This window comes from Onychomys torridus, chromosome 8 (genome assembly GCF_903995425.1).
Source record: "Onychomys torridus chromosome 8, mOncTor1.1, whole genome shotgun sequence".
NCBI classification, from domain to species: domain Eukaryota; kingdom Metazoa; phylum Chordata; class Mammalia; order Rodentia; family Cricetidae; genus Onychomys; species Onychomys torridus.
The window spans coordinates 87687654-87709126 of NC_050450.1; the positions used below are offsets into that span (position 1 = coordinate 87687654).

The 21473-nt window shown below is 42.3% G+C and overlaps 2 protein-coding genes across 5 annotated transcripts; both read right to left on the minus strand.

Moving 5' to 3' along the window:
* Positions 1 to 2554: 2554 nt before the first annotated feature.
* Positions 2555 to 3426, minus strand: LOC118588240 (keratin-associated protein 2-1). Its single transcript, XM_036194452.1, has one exon. It carries the CDS (start codon positions 3299 to 3301, stop codon positions 2909 to 2911), a length of 393 nt encoding a protein of 130 aa, XP_036050345.1. The 5' UTR covers positions 3302 to 3426; the 3' UTR covers positions 2555 to 2908.
* A 5233-nt stretch (positions 3427 to 8659) lies between these two features.
* On the minus strand, positions 8660 to 20329 carry LOC118588238 (keratin-associated protein 4-6-like). 4 transcript variants are annotated; one of them, XM_036194446.1, is made up of 2 exons: positions 13589 to 13927; positions 8660 to 9016 (listed from the first exon to the last, which is right to left on the minus strand). In XM_036194446.1, exons 1-2 carry the CDS (start codon positions 13925 to 13927, stop codon positions 8660 to 8662), a joined length of 696 nt encoding a protein of 231 aa, XP_036050339.1. The 4 variants fall into 4 exon arrangements, with proteins under 4 accessions (XP_036050339.1, XP_036050342.1, XP_036050341.1 ...); XM_036194449.1 differs by lacking the exon at positions 8660 to 9016 and adding an exon at positions 19999 to 20329 and having other exon boundaries at positions 13538 to 13875; XM_036194448.1 differs by lacking the exon at positions 8660 to 9016 and adding an exon at positions 19987 to 20329 and having other exon boundaries at positions 13538 to 13875.
* Positions 20330 to 21473: the final 1144 nt, after the last annotated feature.

The window sequence follows — 21473 nt, forward strand, 5'->3', positions numbered from 1 at the left end:
GTCATATTATTCCAGTTCCAAGCATTCTGCAAGAACATAATCATCAGTGGGAACACATGCATTTTAAGCATAATGGTAATTCGTTGTGATACTTCTGTGGCTGGGTTGGAAAAGAATGTGGCGATGGTTGACTGTTGGTCCAGTAGGCCATGTCCTTATTTTGATAGCTTTGTGACCGTGTTTTGTTAGAAACTAGTTTGGGGGAAACGAGGTGTCAGGAGATGTATGAAGTTCTGGAAAAACACATTTTTCGTAGAAAATTATTTCTTGGTAGCACTCTTAAAGTACACTCCAGTCGTGGGAGCCAGAAATGAGGACGAGGAGGGTGGAGGGGAAGGGAAGCATTATCTCAGGGCAGACGACATTCCCATAGGCCCCGTTTCCTCATCTGTGAAACGGAGTCTTCAGTATCTGGAGTTCTTCATGACGACTCTATTGTAACATCTGTGCAAACACGAAAGACAGAGAGATACAAATAATTAACCAAAAAGAGAAAATAGCCAAATTGGAAATACAGGAAAACAATGGTCAGAGAACTGGTGGAAATTTTCAATTTATTTCTGTAACTAATATATATATATAATCTTACATTATAGAAGTATATGTAAACAATCTATCATATATCTATCTAATCTCTCTTAAGTTCCTGCCTAAAGTCAGGAAGATTAAACAAAATATCTTGGAATCTCTTAACGCTTTTAGATTTAAAATCCTCTTGAATGGGTAAGTATAAGAGAAAGACTTTCAGAGACACATATCACCTACTGTTCTTTTCTCTTGTTATTAAACTCTCCTTGGAAGACCTGGAGTCTAGAGCTCATTTCTATTGGTTTTAAACTAAGACTCCTAGCAATAGTGGATTTGTAGCCCAAACTGGCCATCTCCTGGGATCAGATTGGTGACTACCCAATTGCCTTCACCAGTAGCTGGTGACAACAGATGCAGAGATTCACAGCCAAACATTAGGCTGAGCTCAGGGAACCATGTTGAAGAGAGGGAGGAAGGATTGTAGGAGCCAGAGGTGTCAAGGACACCACAAGAAAACATTCAGAAATTGACTAACCTGGCTCATAGGAACTCACAGGGTCTGAACCAACAACCAGGGAGTCTGCATAGGACTGACCTAGGCCCTCTACATATATGTGACAGTTGTGTAGCTTGGTCTACTTGTGGGACTCCTAACAATGGGAGCAGGGGCTGTCCCTAATGCTTTGGCTCGCTCTTGGAAACCTATTTCTCATACTGGATTGCCTTGCCCAGCCTTAATATAAAGGGAGGTGCTTAGTCTTACCACAACTTGATATACCTTATTTTGTCAGTATCCATGGGAGGCCTGCCCCTTTCTCAACAGAAACAGAGGTGGGGCGGGGGAGGCACAGAGGGGAGGTAGGGGGAGGGAACTGAAGGAGAGGAGGGAGGGGAAACTGTGGTTGGGATGGAAAATAAACAAATTAAAATAATAAAAATCTATAATAAGTTTTAAAGATTTCTTTTCATTCTGAGACTCTATAATCTGATACCAAAGTATACTGACACCAATTAGAAAATACATTTCTCTGAAGTATCTCAGAAAAAAACCATATTGAAACATATGAGTAAGATCTCCCCCTGAATTCTCTCTGACCCTCAATGACTTGATTTGAACCAGTGAGCATGTTTTTGTTTGTTTGTTTGTTTGTTATTTTAAGACAGAATATGACTGGTGCAAATAATGGCACTGGGCACTTAATGTGTGACTGGTGAAGTCATTCAACTTTTCCGGAGATCTATGTTGAGAATTGCTAAATCTCCCATTTTACAGTGTCGTCCCTAGGTAGGTGGGCCTGGGCTATGTAAGAAATGCAGCTGTGGAAGCCAGAGGGAGCTCGCCAGTAAGCAGTGCTCCTGTGCTCCAGTTCCTGCCCAGAGCACCTGCCCTGGTTCCTCCTGATGGACTGTCACCTGTAAAATGAAGCAAGCCCTTTCTTCTCCAAGCTGCTTTTGGTCATACTATTTACCACAGCAGCATGAAGCAAATTATAACAGAAACTAAAAGTTAGAGCAGTTCAGTGATCTATGATGATCTTGTCTTTTCTTCGAGTGAATACCTCCTTATTTTAATTCTTGTAAAGACAATTCCTTTACAGCTTAATTTCATTTAACAAATGGAAACCAAGCACCAGCCTTGTACTAAACACTGAGCTCCATCTCTACAGGCAAGGCCAATTAATGGCAATCTTCCTCAAAAGCAGAGACCAGCTAATCTCAATGTGGTGCTTTGTGCAGAGTGAGGTAGCTCTGGGTGCTCCAGGAACACGCTGGGGTATCTACTGCAGCCTGATATCATGCAAGTGCATGCATATGTATGTGTGCATGTGTGTTTTTTGTGGTATGCAGTTTAAGACATGTCCACAGGAGAGACAGAGATGACTATCAGAAATGAATCAGAGCTAAGTGCTTGAAAGAAGGAGATGAAAGAATATTTGAGAGAAATGACAGAACTTTGGTTTCCTAGTGCAGTCTAGACTTCTGTTCATTTGTACACTCTCATCACAAACACTAATGAATGAATCAGGAGTGTGGCATTTGCTATGCCAAGAAAATCATTTTATTGAAACAGTGAGCAACACATGGCAAAGACATTATTGAGGATTTGGACTGCTTGAAGCATAAGGGCTTAAGATGGGCTTATCCAGCCCATTCTGGGGACCGCTGAAGGTTATTTACCATCCATGATGATGCCTGCTGGGACAGATGTCTGCCAATTTGGCATAGGACAGGAATGACAATGTCCTTATTTCACATTGTATCCAGGTTGCAGGATGTTAAGTTGTTGTCACCTTTGGGGAAAAATATTTTCTTTCAATTTGGTTAGAAGCCCAAATAGGTGTGTAGGTGATAGCACATCCTTGGTGGGGATGCTGGGAGCTCAGCAGCAGGTGTTGCAGGGGGAGGTCCTGCAGGTGGTGCGGCAGGGGGCAGGCTGGCAGCAGGGGGGTCTGCAGCAGGGAGCCTGCACAGAGATGGGCTGGCAGCAGGTGGAGGCCCAGCAGCAGGGTCTGCAGACCACAGCTGTGCAAGAGGTGGGGCAGCAGGTGATGGGGCGACAGCAGCCCTGCTGCAGGCTGCAGGGGTCACAGCAGATGGGGCGGCGGCAGGGCTCACAGATGGGCCTGGTGCAGTGGGGCACACAGGTCACAGGGCGGCACACTGTGGTCTGGCAGGACACTGGGCGGCAGCAGCAGGGGTCTCTGCAGCAGCAGGGCTGGCAGCAGCCTCCACAGCTCTGGGAGGAGAAGGATCCACAGCAGGAGCCGGTCATGGTTGGTGTCTGGACTGGAGTGGGGCTGAGAAGTGGAGAGCAGTTGGGTGTTCTCAGGTGTGATGTCTCTTCTGGGTCGGGTCCCTTTATATACCTGGCCAGTGCTGATGACCCCCAGGCACATGATCATTCTTGTAAATCCTCTGGCTAATTAAGGGAAGAGTTAGCATTGACTAATGGTATCTTTCCCCTCTCCACACATAGCATGCATATACATCACAAATATTTATTTTCTTTTGTGGTTTATTCTTACTGAGTCTAAACTGTAGATTCAATTATGATGAGTCTGGAATATTTATAAGTCATCAAAGAAGAAAGAATTTGTTTTCTAAATCAGATATGATCTAACCACTCTCTCCTTGGCTCTGACGTCATCATCTTGCCTTCAAAGACTCCCTGGGTTACCACCCAAGCAGTGACTTACCTTATTAGTACACACATGATAGCAGCAGATTAATAGCGCCACTGTAAACAGACCAATCCTCATCTGCTCCCAAGAGAACTCCCAGCATGCACTTCTGGCAGATGTGTGGTTTTTCATGTGATGAAGGTCCACATGGGCAATTCCAGCCTGTCACACTGGTTTGGTCACTCTCTCTTGCTGAGAGGATCAGGGCTTCCCAGTGCTGGCTGTTGTTTCCTTACTGACCTGGAATGCCCTGCTTGTCCTGAACTCAACTTCCACCTTGATGGTAAAATCTGCTTCCAAGACTCCTTGCGATTTTTATCTTTGAGATTTATTTAGGATTAGTCATCGCATCTATAGAATCCAGGAAAGGATTGTGGAGCATCTATAGGCCTGTCCCTTCCCTCCTTTATGGCTTTAGGGTTTACTGAGGTCACACAGTGAGGTTGCAGTGTGAGGTCTGAGTTCTGAATCCCCTCACTTTTTTGATATAAATATTCTCTGCCCTGGGGTCTATGCATACTGTTCTGTAAACCATGATTCTATCAACGTCAGTAGGACTGTCCCTTGCATGCTCATGTGGGGTCACTCACTGATTCCTTCAGTGGAGTGGGGGAACTTTTGACCACAGAAACAGATAACTTTGGGAAAAGGACACGTCATCAAAGGACAAACTCTTGTCAACTCCCTTGCTTCCTTGATTTTAGTCTGATTTAGCCAATGGCGGGAAATGAGGACAAATAGATTTCAAAACCGAATTCAAGAGCCAGCAAGATGGCTCAGCAGATGAAGGTGCCTTCCTCAAAGGCAGAGGACCAGAGTTCCAGTCCCAGGAACCACATGGTGAAAAGAATGACCCAACTCCTACAGTTATCTTCTGACCTCCACACATGCTCTGCCAAGGACGCCCACATACACGCAAGCACGCACTCACGCATGCACATGCGAGATAAGTGTTAAAAAATAAAAGCAACCTGACTCATCCAGGCTGCAGTGGCATACGCCTTTAATCCCAGCACTTGGGAGACAGAGCCAGGAGAATCTCTGCGAGTTCGAGGCCAGCCTGGTCTACAGAGCAAGATCCAGGACAGGCTCCAAAGCTACACAGAGAAACCCTGTCTCAAAAAACCAAAACCAACCAACCAACCAACCAAAAACCTGACTTACATGCTCTTTAAATGTCATTTATCCTGAAATCACTCTTCTCCGGTGGGGAGCTTTGTTGACATCATGAGGGAATTAGCTCTGTCTTGCATAAAAGATATGGAAATGTAGCTGTGAGTGTTCTCAAATTCATTATGTCTGTCTTTCTTTGTGCAATGGTTTCCTCTTGGTTCCTTGTTACTACTTTATGACCTGGTAAAAGAAAACTAGTTCCTAGTTTGTGTACAAATAACCTTTTAAATTTTGACCAGCTTCTGTGGACATTTTGTTAGTCTTTCTTAGTCATTTGAATTGATGATTCACATCATAGGATTGTAGGGAATCCCATTTTCTTTTGTAACAGGTTTTTATTAAAAGCATCTACTCTAAGAACAGCTTGCCATAGTTCCCATAGCTACCTTCTCGAATGTACTTCATTTACTGGTGTTTTGTTTCAGCTGCCGTTTTCCTGCCTACCACATGAGAACTTTCAGTTGCCATTTATTGAATGCTTGACCTGTTCCATGGATTGTAACAGGTATTTTAATAACTGATTGACTACCATGCTAATCAATAGAGGTGGCTATTATTATTATTTCCACATTAAAGAGGAGCAACCTGAAGCTTAGAGAAGATAACTAATTTGTTCAAGATCACACAACTCTTTACTAAGAGTCTGGGTACATAGTCAGATATGTCTCAGTGGTTAGTTTATGTTTAAAAAAAGATGCTTACAAATGAATGGAATCATCCTACCGCCTAACATTAATAAGTTAAGTTTACACTGTCCACCTCAGCTTAGTTTTATCTATTAATCTTCAATTTTATAATTCCAAATTGTATTAAAACTCAAAATATAGCCAATCCTGTCTGTATTCTTAGACACCACTGAATATTTGCTGTCTCGTGGAAACCATCTTCTCATCTTTGCATACTGACGGGCATGCTAAATTAGTTTATCATTGCCATGACTGAGTTAGTTACATTCAACTGTGGTGCACAGCAGCCAGCCATCGGCTCTCATCAAGTCCAGTAATCAGAGCTTATGTCCTGGTCTGGATGATTTAAAACTGGGAATGGCTTCTGGTCACAGGTTAGTGTAGAACTTCTTTTGGAACTCAGGTTGCCATATTTCAAAAATGAAATTGTATATGTTCTAGATACATTATTTTCTAGATACATAATTTTATAGTCTTGAGTGTAGATGACACATCTTTACATTTTAAAACTATTTGTTGTTTGCAAGGCGGTGGTGGCGCACACCTTTAATCCCAGCACTCGGGAGGCAGAGTCAGGCAGATCTTTGTGAGTTTGAGGCCAGCTTGGTCTCCAGAGCGAGATCCAGGGAGGGTGCAAAGCTACACAGAGATACCCTGTCTCGAAACCCCCCCCCAAAAAAAAGAAAAGAAAAAAAAGAAAAGAAAAGAAAAAAAAGTCTTTGTTGATTATTTGAAGTTAAAATTTAACAAGGTGTCCTGTATTTTAGGTACCAGCCCTACTGAGCAGAGAGAAACCCACTGACACCTGTCAAGTCTTTGGGCAGAACAAGAAAGAGGGTAGAGTTACTGTTAATGGCAGATAATCTAATGAAGTTGAGAATCAGCTACCTCAGTGACCTCCCCTGTGGTGGTTAGACAGTGCCTTTAGGAAGTGGTGGCCTCTGTTTGTATAAATAACATCTTCTCTTCTTGCTTCCTCTCATTCCAGATAGTCAAGAATGACCAGTTATTAAACAGAGACTGCCGGATTTCTCCATAGAAGTTCACTCTGTCTTATCTCCTGTTAGTTGGTATTTATTGTGACCCAAAAGACAAAACAAACCTCAAAGTATTGGGAAGAGCCTGGTTTTATGAAAGTTAATGGAAGAAGAGTAAACCCTGTGTTTACATAGAGATCTAAACACTGATGTGGGTTTCAAATCCAACTTCAGACGGTTGTAATATCAGGAGCCAAACAAAACTAAGACATTCAGGTCAGGGAGCAACTGGAATTCATATGGAGAAATACTATTTGGCCATTTATTTTCTCACCCAATATGTCATTGTTAATCATGATTTAATAGACTGGAGGTTTTCTTTCCCTGTAGGAGTATAATATTACTTGGCTGTACAACTGTGTCTTTTTTTTTTTTTTTTTTTTTGAGCTGAGGATCGAACCCAGGGCCTTGCACTTGTTAGGCAAGCACTCTACCACCAAGCTAAATCCCCAACCCAGAACTGTGTCTTACTTAGTTTTTTTTTTTTTTTTAATTGCTGTGAAGAAACATCATGACCACAGCAGCTCTTATAAAGGAAACATTTAATTGGGGTTTTAGAGGTTCAATTGACTATCATCTTGACAGAAAGCATGATGGCATTCAGGTACACATGGTGCTGGAGTAATAGCTGAGAGTCCTATATCTTGCAGACAACAGGAACTTGACTGAGACACTGGGTGGTATCTTGAGCATAGGAAACTTCAAAGCCTACCCCCACAGTGACAGACTTCCTTCAACAAGGCCATATGCATTCCAACAAGCCACACCTCCTAATAGTGCCATTCCCTGAGATTATGAGGATCAATTACACTCAAACTACCAAACACATGAACACAAACACACACATACCATTTTCATTCCCATATCACATATAGCATTTAAAAATGATTTAATTATGGTTTAATTTCCCAGTGTTTTTATATGAAAAGTGAATCTTCCATTATTTGGTGAATATTTATTTTCATTTTCACTTTATGTATCTCTGTGTGGGTACATACATGTGAGTATAAATGCCCATGAAGGCCAGAGGCCTCAGATCCTCTGGAGCTGGAGTTACAAGTAGTTGTGAACCATCCAATGTGTGTGCCGGGACCTAAACTCGGGTCCTCTGGGAGAGCAGCATATGTTCATTAACCACTGAGAGATTTCTCCAGTCCCCTCAATCATTTTTTAAGGATTTATTTTTATTTTAAATACCATGTATGCTTGTGTATCTAAGTGTATGTGTGGAGAGAGTGCAGTTGCCTGCAGGGGCCAAAGAAGGGCAGGAAGTTCCTGGAGCTGGGGTTGAAGGTGGTTGTACACTGCTCAACATGGGGGTTGGGATCTTTTTTTTTTTTTTGGTTTTTCGAGACAGGGTTTCTCTGTGTAGCTTTGCACCTTTCCTGGAACTCACTTGGTAGACCAGGCTGGCCTCAAACTCACAGAGATCCGCCTGGAGTGCTGGGATTAAAGGTGTGTGTCACCACCACCCAGCAGGGGTTGGGATCTAAACTCAGGTCCTTGCCAGAGCAGAAATTGCTCTTAATCAGCCAGACTTTAGTCCTCAGTTATTTAGTACAATGGAAGACACATAGAACAGTACCAATGAATTCTTATTTGTAAAAAAGTTTATTAGAAAGAAGAGAAACAACAGGACATAAGAAATTCATTTTAGGAAAAACAAAACAAAACAAAAAACCAGAATATATCCAAAGCCTCGTGTCTGGAGTGTAAAGTCAATGCTAAGACAAGGGCTGTAGAAAATGTCTAATTTACTAGAGATAATAATCTAGAGCCACAACATCAATCAATTTGGAGAAATAGGATACATTTTTTTTTTTTTAGCCCATGATGTACAAATTAATTTCTACACTGTACTAACTTTGGAAAGAGATGGTAGCAAAGGAGAGGCGTCCAGTGAGCCAGGATGTGCTGCCTGATTCTGGAGAGGATGATAGGCTCACTGGAATTGTGCAGTCCATCCTGTTGAATGATATTAAGCAGATTCCTGAGGGTTCACACGAAAGGATGGTGTATAGCTGCAGGGGGAAATGAGCCTAGAGCAGGGGTCTCAGCAGCAAGGGGTGGCGCAGCACATGGGGCGGGGGCAGGTGGAGATCACACACGTGGGGCGGTAGCAAGTGGTCTGGCAGCAGACCTGACCACAGACTGGGCGCAGGCAGCAGCAGGGGCGGCAGCAGGGGCGGCAGCAGGGCTGGCAGCAGGGCTGGCAGCAGGGGCGGCAGCAGGGGCGGCAGCAGGGCTGGCAGCAGGGACGGCAGCAGGGGCGGCAGCAGCTGGAGATGCAACAGCTGGGGCGGCAGCAGGGCTGGCAGCACAGAGACTGACAGCAGCTGGGTCTGCAGCAACTGGACACACAGCAGGTGGGCCTGCAGCAGGTGGGCTGGCAGCAGCCTTGGCCACAGCCCTCCTCAGAGCAGACAGAGCCACAGCAGGAGTTGACCATGGTGTTGGAGGTGGAGGTTCTGGGTGGATTTCCAAGTGAGTGAAGATAGTGGGTTTGGAAGTTTCCTTGCCCCACACCCCCTTTTATACCCCACTGAACACCTCATGTGACGTCACTATTTCCTTGTTAGTATTTACCTTCTTGGGAAACTCAATCATTTAATTGCATAATTGTAATGTTTCTAGTTAAATACTCCAAAAGAAAGAAAATAAGACATTTTTCCCTCCTCTGGTAGCCCCCGTGTTTGCAACTGAAATACTCATTGCATTTTTCCATAGTGGGTCACCTTTGTCCTTTCAGCAAATAACTTGTCACAGGACTCTTTGGCATTTTGTTTTCTAAATGTGACATTCCCTCCTGTCTGTACACTGTTCCTTACAAATCATGGAAATGTTTTCACACAAATTCAAGGATTTATCTTGCTGTCAAGGAATGTTCTATTCAGATGAGACTTGGGGAAAGAATCAGAAGGGAAGACCGGTTAGATGAATAGAAACTCAGTTTTTTGGGTTTGGGGTCTATTTTGTTTTTGTATGTCTTCCTGGAGAATGATGAAGAGTAGGGAAATTTTATTCATCTTTTAAGTATGTAACTGCACAGTAGATTTTTTTCACCCACAGAGGCATTCAAGCAATTTACAGCATAGGCACTATACATCATTAGCATTTCATTGAATTTATTTATTATCTAGTGTGTGTGTGTGTATGGGTACACTCACCATGTGGGTCCCAGGGATGGAACTCAGATCATCAGGCATGGCAGCACATGCCTTTACCTGCTGAGTCACTTTGCTGGTCTGATTTCTTTTTGTACATATAAAAAATATTTTGAGTTTCTAACTTCGGCAATTTATATGTAAGAGTTTCTGCTGAATATTCTAGGCATAGAGCGGGTAGACCTTCATGCCTTTCTGTAAGTGGTTGGATAAGGCACAGGCAGAGGGAACTGTTTGGCATAAAATAAAGAATTTCAACAACTTTAATGAAACAACTAAAACCAAAATATGCAGTATGAGAATGTGTTCCATGTGCCTTGGTGGGGTATAGTTTGTAAAATGTCACTGTGTGCCAGGCACCATGTGAGCTGTGCTGTATTTCTTTTGTTTTTAATGCAGTCCTATGAAGTGCTGTGCACTCTTCTCTTGATGGAGGAGCTTGATGAAGCACAGAGAGGCTAAAACTAAGATGTGTACCCAAGAGGAAACCCAAAGTGAGCTGAACAAGCCTCTGAGCAGCAAAGGACATGTGAAGATTAAGCGTGCAAGCCTTTGCTCAGCTTGTTTCTCATCAGCTCTGCAAACCCTTCCTCATCTGTCAAGACTCACTGGAGATGTTTCCGCCTGCATGGTGTCTGTCTTCATAAACGCCCCCCCCCCCCCCATGCATTGTGCTTCTAACTTAGCACAGTCTACTTCCTGATAGAAGTTTGTGGCGTGGTTGGAAGTGTAAGAGCAGGCCATTGTATATATTAGAGAAAAGGCAGGAAAGAGTCTCAAAGTGGATCACAGTCCTCTTTGAGAAAAACGACATTTATTTATTTAATTCATTATTTGGTCAAATGTTCATATTGCTTATGAGGCAGCATTTAGAGTGGTGTGTCACTGGCTAAAAGCTAGGTGTAGAAAGTGGCAGAAAACTTGATTTGCAGAGGGAGACTTGTTTTTAGATATCCATTAATACTGTGCTTAACTCCCATGTATCTAGCCTTGGGGAATGGGATAGGAAGAAGACACTTACCAAACACTAACACCTATTCACTTTTGCTTCTAAATTCCCCAGTTTTATTCTTACGGCTAGAAAAACTATCAATCAGCTATTTCTGAACATCCCTTGACTTTGCTTGAGTTTTACATCCTGCAGAACCCTAGAAGAAGGCTCCATCCCAGAAGGTATGAGAGAGGGAAGGGAGAAAAATGGACAGAAGAGGAGAAAAAAATCCAAAACACTGTATTAATGATGGGGTTATACTGTGGGCTACAAGGGACAGGCCATGGGAAGTGTCTAAGCCCAGATGCATTGGGCTGCTATGACAGTCCCCTCAGAATATCTCAGAACCAGCTGGGCATTAGTGTTAATCACAAAGTCAGGATAATATGAATTTATGAAAACTGATTAATATCTTACACGTAAACAATAATCCTTCCTAAAATGTATTCACCATTCTCACAATAAATGCTAAAAGATGCAAATAAACATGCCTAGCCATACACTCAGCCTGGATGGGAGTAAGTACTGACATTTCCTGAAGTATATCAAATAATTTTTAAATAAATGACAACCTAAGTAATGTACAACAAAAGCTAGGTGAGTGAGTGAATGATGTTTATTTACTACATGTATGAATGTGTTTAATAAGGCTGTAATGCATACCAATGGCTCTTGAATGAGATTAACAATGACTCATAAAGGGGAATTTATTTATGGTCACAGACTTTTGTATTGTTTTAAAATTTAAAGATTGTGTGTGTGAGAGAGGTGAGGTTACTATATAAACTTTATAATTTTCTTCATGGATTATGTACAATATACTTCTGCCATTATGCTTATATTCTTATTTCTATCAGGCACTGAAAGATTGAACATGCATTTTTAATAAATGGTTCCAGCTCTCAGGTCATCTATCATAAATGGGTTTTGGGAACAGGTGGAACTCTCTAGAAAGCACGTGCTGAGACAGAGAGCAGCATGCTGTGAGTTCATGGAGACATGCTGTGGGGATCAACTGTCACGGATGGGAAGGGTCGAGTAGAAAAACCGAACTGGAAGGCTACCTCATGAGCACGCTTAGTCAGTCTTTTGGGGAGTTCACAAAATGGAATGACCTGTTTACAATCTCTAAATTGAGGAGAGGAAATGTGGTTCTTTATATGCCACCCTGGGAAAGGAGAGAGGGCAGGCTTAGGGAAAAGCCACCACTTCCAATAAAGCAACAGGCTTCCTCTGGTCCTCATCTGCATCGCCTGTATGCCTCAGAAGTGGTCCCTTATACAGGGGGATGAATGCCCCATTGACAATCTGCCCTCATGAAGCATACATGTGAAGAAAAGGTTCACCACACCTGACTCTGGAGTAGAACATATAAAGAATTTACCACACGACCTACTGACTGTCTTTATTCCCCCAAAGAGAATAAAAGGTGGTGTGAACTGTGTTCAGTCTTCCCTGATGACTTCTGTTATATACTCATGGCTGCTTTCTCATTTTAATTCCTCCTTCTCCCCCGCTGCCCAACAACTACAAAGTAATTAATTTACCTGCAACAAAGAAGACTTTCTAGAGAAACTAGGCAATTGCTAATGCCATTTCATTTCTGTTGGAACTTTGACTACCATGGGTTGTTTACTTTCAAGTGCAGTGAAAATACAATTCATACGTAGGCAGTTGTGTTGGTGAGATTTATGAGTGCAGCTTCTGATGTTTCCAGGAGACACAATCTCACAGCAAATTTCCTGATCCTCTGGCTCTTACAATCTTCCCATCCTTTCTTCCACAATGTTTCCTGAGCCTTAGGTGTGGGAATGTCTATAGATGTATCTCTTGGGACTAGGCTCCACAACTCTGCATATTGATTGGTTATGGCTTTCTGTAGTGGGCTCAACAGGTAAGATCTGGGAATATGTGCATACAATAACAATTGAAGAAAAAAGAGGCCATGAGTTTGAAGGAGAGTAGGGAGAGGTGTATGGAAGGATTTGGAGGGGAAAATGTTATAACTAAAATACAATCTCAAAAATTAACTAACTAAATGAAGACAAAATATTCATTACCCAGGAAGCATATGTAAAGATTTCTTTCTCTTTATGTAATTTTTAAATATTCTCCATCCCCACCGTGTGTGTGTGTGTGTGTGTGTGTGTGTGTGTGTGTGTGTGTGTGTTGCAGCTGCCACAGCATACACGTAGTAATAGAATGTGTGGGAGTCAGTTCTCCCACAATGTGAATATCAGACTTGGAACTCTGATAGTCGGGTTTGTTATTAAGTGCCTCTATCTGCTGAACCATTTCCCTTGCCTCCTTTTTTATTTACACTTTTTTTTTTTTTTATAAAGAAAGCAACAGTCACACTCAATTTTAAGTACCCGTGTGATGGATGTTTATTTTTGTTATACAGAAATAGCAAAGTATGAAAATTTTTGCAAAGACTATAAAAGACACTTTATTGGATTTTAATGACAGAAGGGTTAAAATTTGTGCTCCTACAAGTGCCAGGGATAATTTAAATTCCTCCAGCACGATGAATAGATAAAAAGACGAGGTGAGACATGTTGGAGGAGGTCTGTTAAGTTATTGGGAGATTTTTGATAAACTCATTCTCAGAGGAAGAACTTGGGACAGAAGTCAGAATATGCACACAGAACAACTGCAAATAAGACTGAGTTCTGGGACTCGGGAAATCAAGTCCCTCGAAAGCTACATATTTTCTAGAAGGAAGGACTTCATCTGTAGAGAATGAGGGGATTAATGGTGCATTTGAAGAGAAGATTCAGCAGCAAGGGGTGGCGCAGCACATGGGGCGGGGGCAGGTGGAGATCACACAGGTGGGGCGGTAGCAGGTGGTCTGGCAGCAGACCTGACCACAGACTGGGCGCAGGCAGCAGCAGGGGCGGCAGCAGGGGCGGCAGCAGGGCTGGCAGCAGGGGCGGCAGCAGGGCTGGCAGCAGGGGCGGCAGCAGCTGGAGATGCAACAGCTGGGGCGGCAGCAGGGCTGGCAGCACAGAGACTGGCAGCACTGGGGTCTGCAGCAGCTGGACACACAGCAGCTGGGGCGGCAGCAGGTGGGCCTGCAACAGGTGGGCCTGCAGCAGGTGGGCTGGCAGCAGCCTTGGCCACAGCCCTCCTCAGAGCAGACAGAGCCACAGCAGGAGTTGACCATGGTGTCAGAGGTGGAGGTTCTGGGTGAGTTCACAAGGTGGTGAGAGTTCCTAGTTTAGTCTCTCTCTGTGCTGTCTCTTGCTTTTATATCCTGCTGAGGGCTACTAACCACGTGACTCTTGTTTATACTACAGAAGATCAGTTTTAGTCGATTACTGTGTTTCTCTATATATAGAAAAGGCGCTGCTTCCTTTTCCTGCTATATTCTGCACTATCTAATTTGGCATAGCTAAGAGAATCAACTTTCCTTTTTTTCCTTTGACACACATTCCTAAAGTAGACACAGTCTATGACTTTGTCTCCTTGTGTTTAGAGTTAATTCTTTATGTCTGGTCTCTTATCCTGGGATATTAGGTTCAGAACAGACATTATGGTGATTATATCTCTTACAGTAGTAGGTTTGAAGTAGGTCTTATGGGATACTGGTGGGAAAACAGGATGGAATAGCTGGTATTTGGGGGAATGAAGGAGGTAACTTGCAAATGGCAAAGAGTATTGCATTTCTAACATGGTCAGTAGAATGTGAGCAAGTTGAGGGAAGGTCCTATCAATCTTGGCTTATTTAGTTACTCCAAGGTAAAAGGACTTTGAAATGACAATTATTTTTGAATAGCAACAACATGTTGGCATGATGAATTCCTAAAAATTCCTGAATTTCTAGTGTCGTGGTTTTCAGGAGTGTCTTAAGGGCACATTTTGATCAAACCTTTTGGTAAGTCAACAAACCCAATGAATATATGCAATGCAATAATCTTAATGCATTCTCTACAGGCATGAAATTCCCAAATAATAAATAAAAAATAATTTTAAAAGCTATATCTTTTCCATATTCTGAGTTTTTTTTCCCTCTGTTGGAAAAGTTTTACTTGAGATAAGATAGAAATAAAGGCACAAACTTTCATCTGCATCCTACAAACAATTAAGGGGACAGGAGATATACATGGTAAAGAGCTTGCCAGTTATTCCCAAGGTTGTTGGACTAGTCAATAAAATAACAATGAGGTATTTAAATCTATGCATTCCTAATGGACAGTGTGATAATCCTGCTAGTTAAAATTAGTTGAATACCTACCGTGTGCCAGGAATTTTTGGAGTTCTCTGTAATTGTTATCTTATTTACATTTCTCAAGGATTCTGAGGTGGGTGCAGTTCTTGTTAATTCCTTACACACAAGGTGACTGAGGTCCCAAATGGACTGAAGGGACATAGCCAGTCTCTCATAGAACAAGAAGAGTGATAATCTGGTGTCATTTCTTATGCCTAGAATATTTTTTTGACTAGAATGTTTTCTCCTTTGTCAAGTTATCAAATCCTTACTCATCCTTCAGTGCCCAGCGCAGCTCACTTCTGATTCCTTTTTTGACATCTACTACACTCAAGGGAACTTTTCTTTGACTATTGCCTCAGTTCTAGGGGATCACATCATAACACAACTGTTTTGTTTTATCTCCACTTCCAAGGTGTAGCCTAAAAGGGCTTAGTCTCAAGAAAATCTCTCACTTGCATTTATTAGTACGATGCCTAGTCCTAGGTGATAGGTCAGTTGATCAAATTTTAGGTCAGTGTGATATATTTTAAAAAAGGCACTTATCAGTGACAGAGATAATATATTTGGGTGTAGAAGAAACATTCAGATGATGAACATAGGCTTGGATGGGCCTGTGTTTGGGCTTTTGATGGGCTTAATAACCTGTCAATCATGTGTGAGGATTGCAGAGGAAGACAACACTCGATGAGGAGGATGAAGAGAATTTAAGGATTTTCTTGAATTTATACTGAATGCTGTGTCATCATCTAGTAGGAATAAAAGTGTGAGCAACACCCTGGGCTTGTAAATATTTGGAGGTGTGAGAATGGTAGGAAGCAGGAAGAACACTTAGATGGTTGTATTGAAGGGGTGAAATGGGAATGCCTGTCTAGGGTTGTAATAATAAATGTAGAAAGGAGGAAAAGCATTGTCTTGATAGACATTTCAATGAAGTTAGCTAGAGTTAGTTACAAAGACAGAGATACATGGAACCTCACCATGCGAGAAGTTTCATATGTTTTTGTCTCATACATGTGAACAAACACACTTTTGCAGTCAAATCCTTCCTGATAGTTTTAGCAAAAAAAATAAAAAATAAAAAAATAAAATAAAAAAAACAAACAAAAACAACGGACAGCAGTAATCGGGATACATTATACACTGATAAAATTGTCAAAGAACAAACTCAACAAAAGTTTAAAAATTACTGCATACTAAGCCATCACAAACAAAATAAAAACAGAAATGGCAAACACAGAGAGACAGGGCGGGTGGTGTGTGTGTGTGTGTGTGTGTGTATGTGTGTGTGTGTGTGTGTGTGTGTGTGTGTGTGTGTGTGTGTGTAGGGAAGGAAGGAGAGAACGTAAAAGAGCTTCTAAGATAAATCAGAAGGAATCCGTGCTTGGTATTATAGCCCAAGGTGAAAAACTGTCTAGAAAAGTCATAGTCCCCAGAAGGAAGCTTACTACTGTTGTTTAGCTAGATTGAAATTGGGGCAAACTGTTTTCTAGGTGTGTGTGTTTATACCTGTAGACTACTCTCAGTCTAAGTAAAGAAATCTCTCTTTGCAGCCAATAACGAATGCAGAGATGTTCAAAGTGCCAAGAATAAGCAACAGCTGAATGCTCAGTTCTAAATAAGACACTACATTCTCTAAGGCTCAGGGAACATCGCCAAAGAGCGAACTAGAAGAATGTAAGACTGGGAAGACGAGGAGGAAGGCTGTGGACCCCCATCCACTAAGCAAGTAACAGCCAGGGCCTGTTCTGACCCGCTCCAATCCTGCACAAGACTGGCCCTTTCAGCAATCAGTCACGGATTAGGGCGGGGCTCTAATCATTCCTGTTGAACTATTGGCTACTATAGATTCTGGGCAAGTCGTAGTGCTGTCTTTATTTCCTTTACTCATGGATGAGTAGATCAGGCTCCGGTGAGCACATTTATTAGTCTCACACGTCTGGGTGCGGTTTAACTCATTGTACCACAAAACAAAAAGACATAGATGAGGGAGCAGCAATTGTAGGGAGGGGTACTGATGGGTGGGAAGGAGATAAGAGAGGGTGGGGGTGAGAATAATCAGAATGTATTTTACGTGTGTTTGAAACTGTTAAAGAACAAAGTTAATCATTAAAAATATTAAAAGAATTAATTAAAGAATGGCACAACTTCAGACACTGGACATTTGTGGTAAGTGATATATAATCGTGCTCAACTACCATTTTCCAGGACAGCTTGAAATGTCTTAAAAAGGCACAGGACAGATGAATGGATTTGGTGTTTGATAAAGGTAAGCTAGTAACTCACTTAATGGTCGAAATGAGAAGATTTATAATTACATTTCTGGTATTATTAGACAAGCACTACATTTTTTGCAGGCTTTTTGTTCCACCTTGTTTTGTTATTTTTGGTCTTATTGTTGGTTTTGATTCTCATATTTGTTTTGTCTTCACGAGAGGGAGAACACTAAGTTTGCTGGGAAGGGAACTGAGGAGAATCTGGGAGGAGCAAAGGGAGGGGGAAAATTATCAAAATATTTTGTATGAAAAAATTTTAAAAAAGAAAAAATGAGACAAGCAATAATAATAATAATAATAATAATAATAATAATAGCCTAGTTGATATTTGAGATGGAAGAATTACCTCCAATTAAATAGAATTGATTATTGAAAGATAAAAGTAAACTAGATCAGGAAAAAGATCACCTGCTTCAGGGGAAAAGAAGATGTTTCATACAAAGATACACAATAGTGAGAAGTAAAGTGTGAAAACATCAAGGCCTTGAAAATATTTGGAGGTGGGGGAATAAGTCATATACCCTCTCTTGCATAATAAAAGAAATAAAATAATTAGAGATGATACTTTTCATCCATTTGGTTGTCAAAAGCTCAAAATCTGGCAATATGTAAAAAAAAGTGATCATGATTTTCTTGTGAAGATTTACCAGTAAATAGCAACATTATTCTTGGGCATAGCTATTCCAAATCTATAAATTATCCCCATATGTAAGCCATAAAAATATGAAGATATTTTATGAGGTTATTAAATCAGTTTTATTTGTAAGGGGAAATAAAGAAACAAAACAGAACTGGACATAGCCTGGGCATCCTTCTATAGGAGGCAGAAGAATAAATGACATCAACTTTCCACAACACAGCACTGTGTAGCCCTTAAGTGAGGAGGGTGCACCTCTCTGTGCTGCTGTTTAGCAGGATATTGTTAAGCAGTGGTAAAGAAAGTGTAGAAAACATGCATCACACTCTATAGTATGTCCAAACAACCCATGATGCAAATACAAAAATACATGTGGGCTAGAGATCTGGCTCAGAGGTTAAGAGCACTTATTGCTCTTCCAGAGGACCTGGGTTTGATCCCTAGCACTCACATGGTGGCTCACAGCAATTGGTAACTCCAGTTCCAGTGGATCTGATGGTCTCCATTGGCACCAGGTGCATATGTGGTGCATGGATATACATGCAGACAAATTTTAAATGTGTTACACACACACACACACACACACACACACACATTTGCTTAATATTTAAAATGAGAAAACAGAGAAAGAGGAAGTGAGGACATAAGAATAAAAGATCTCCACTCAAAGCCTAGATAGAGTAGCAGGGGTGGGTTTACTTTCTTGTCTGAGACAATTGAAAAGTCAAACAGAAAGGGAGCACAGGTTTGTAGATATTGACTGTCAGGTGGGGCAGGAGGCTGGGCTATTGGTGTGTGGCAAAGAGGAGAGGCCCGGGAGGAGAGGGAAAGGATCTTGTGTTATCTTTCAAGGCTGGGCATCGCTTTATCTTTAAACAAAAAAGATATCCTGTTCTTCAACAACAATAAGACTATTTCTGCTCCAGAGAGCTCAGGGACATTCGGAGACCTAAGATCTTTAGTTGCACAAGCCAGATGCTACCATACCATACCTCAGTGTCTTCTGTCCTAGTTAGGGAATCTGTCCTGGTGTGGCAGAACAGTCTAGACTGAGAGAAGAAGCATCCTGGAGCTTGGTTTCTCTACGTCATAGATTCATCATCTTCAGCTTCATCTTTCCTCTGTTTGCAAATGAGAGTTTACACACTAATACGAAACCTCCATTTCTCACGTTCATCCTCTGATCTCATTTAGCACCTGCAGCTTTCATTGCATTTTTAACAAAATCAATTGCCCTCAGCTACAGACACCTGACTCTACTATCCTTGTAGTTACTATGAGATGTGTTTGCATGTGCATAATATCAATAGATGTAGACCCACGGAACATGATTTACCATCTTTCTAAAATGGATTTTCTGATTTCTACCCATGAGTTTTCCCATGTTGTCTAAAAATAAAGGAGACTGTTGAAGAAAAAGGCAAATGTAGTTTAAATTTTTTTTTTTTCACCAAAAAAGTCTTTTCATTCATCCTACGTGTACCGGCAAAACACACTTTCTTCAGGATTAAGAAAAAAATCTTAGAGACTTATAAAATCACACCAGATTTTCTATATAGGAAAGTGGTAGTTTATTTTAACACAGTGATACAACACAGGAAAACTGGGAGAGTAAGGATGACCCAAGAGCATCTTCATTGAACAATTAAGACAGAGACTATGAAAATCAACGACAGAAATATTGAAATCAACCTGTGCACCCTTGAACTTTGTGACCTGAACCTAGAAGTTGAGAAGAATCTAGGAAGGATTAGTCAGGCCAATTCAACAGCTGGTGAGGGGCGAGCAAGTCCCCATGTAGATGGGAAGGAGAGGTCCACATGAGGGATTTGGATTGAAGCTAGAATAGCTGTGGTTGGGTCGAATAAAATACAGAGACATGACTCAACAAAACAACATTGAGCCCATTCCGTATGTCCTTGTGGTTAGTTATGGGGACAGAGTGAAATAGAAGCTGGATCCAGGGATGGAGGCTCAGCAGCAAGGGGTGGCGCAGCACATGGGGCGGGGGCAGGTGGAGATCACACAGGTGGGGCGGTAGCAAGTGCTGTGGCAGCAGACCTGACCACAGACTGGGCGCAGGCAGCAGCACGGGCGGCAGCAGGGGCGGCAGCAGGGCTGGCAGCAGGGGCGACAGCAGCTGGAGCCACAGCAGCTAGAACTACCGCAGGAGGGCTGGCAACAGCTGGACACACAGCAGCTGGGGCGGCAGCAGCTGGGGCGGCAGCAGGGCTGGCAGCACACAGACTGGCAGCACTGGGGTCTGCAGCAGCTGGACACACAGCAGCTGGGGCGGCAGCAGGTGGGCTGGCAGCACACAGACTGGCAGCACTGGGGTCTGCAGCAGCTGGGTCTGCAGCAGCTGGACACACAGCAACTGGGGCGGCAGCAGCTTTGGCCACAGCCCTCCTCAGAGCAGACAGAGCCACAACAGGAGTTGACCATGGTGTCAGAGGTGGAGGTTCTGGGTGGGTTTCTGAGAAAGTGAGTTTTGAGAATCTGAAGGTCTCCTGGATGGTGTTCCCTTTTATACTCTGCTCAGAGCAACTGGTGTCAACATGAGCAAAGCTCCTTTCCTTGTTTTTCTTACTAGGACATTAATTAGTGTTATTAGGGCATAATTATGTTTGCAAGGTTAAGTATTCCAGCATGTAGAAAAGGCATCATTTTCTCTTTCTACATTGTTATGATTCATTGAATTAAGGCACATGAAACGACATTTGTGCTTCTATTTCTGCCCATGTCCCTTCTAAAATGGGACTAGCACATGATACATGTGTCATTCTATGCCTGCCTGATAATATTTTGAGAATGGCTCACAAAATGTTGTCTCTTTTTTATGTGGATACAAATAAGCTATTGCCTGGAGCTCACTGGTAAAGAGAGAGATGGGAAAGATTCATCAGTGCAGTTATTTGGATACTATCAGGAACAACTGTGTTCATAGCTCATTGTAAAAATTGTTAGCTGGGTGGTGGTGGTGTACGCCTTTAATCCCAGCACTCGGGAGGCAGAGCCAGGAGGATCTCTGTGAGTTCAAGGCCAGCCTGGGCTACCAAGTGAGTTCCAGGAAAAAGGCACAAAGCTACACAGAGAAACCCTGTCTTGAAAAACAAAACAAAACAAGACAAGACAAAACAAATGTACCTGAACGGTTAGCTTGAATGAGTCTTTGCCATTGAAAAACATTCAGAGTGCTGGAGAGGTCTCCAGAAATCCACAATGATACATCCTCTGTAGACTGCTGGCCATAGTCGAGAGAAAGCCTGACCTGACCTAGTCTGGTGATCAGATGGCCAAACACCCTAACGGTCGTGCTGGAACTCTCATCCAATAACTGATGGAAGTGGATGCAGAGATCTACGGCCAGGCCCCAGGTGGAGCTCCAGGAGTCCAATTGTCGAGAAAGAGGAGGGACTGTAAGAGTGTGAATTGTTGAGACCAAGATTGGAAAAGCACAGGGACAAATAGCCAAACTAATGGAAACACATGAATTATGAACCAAAGGCTGTGGAGCCCCCAGCTGGATCAGGCCCTCTGGATAAGTGAGGCAATTGAATAGCTTGATCTGCTTGGGAGGCACCCAGTC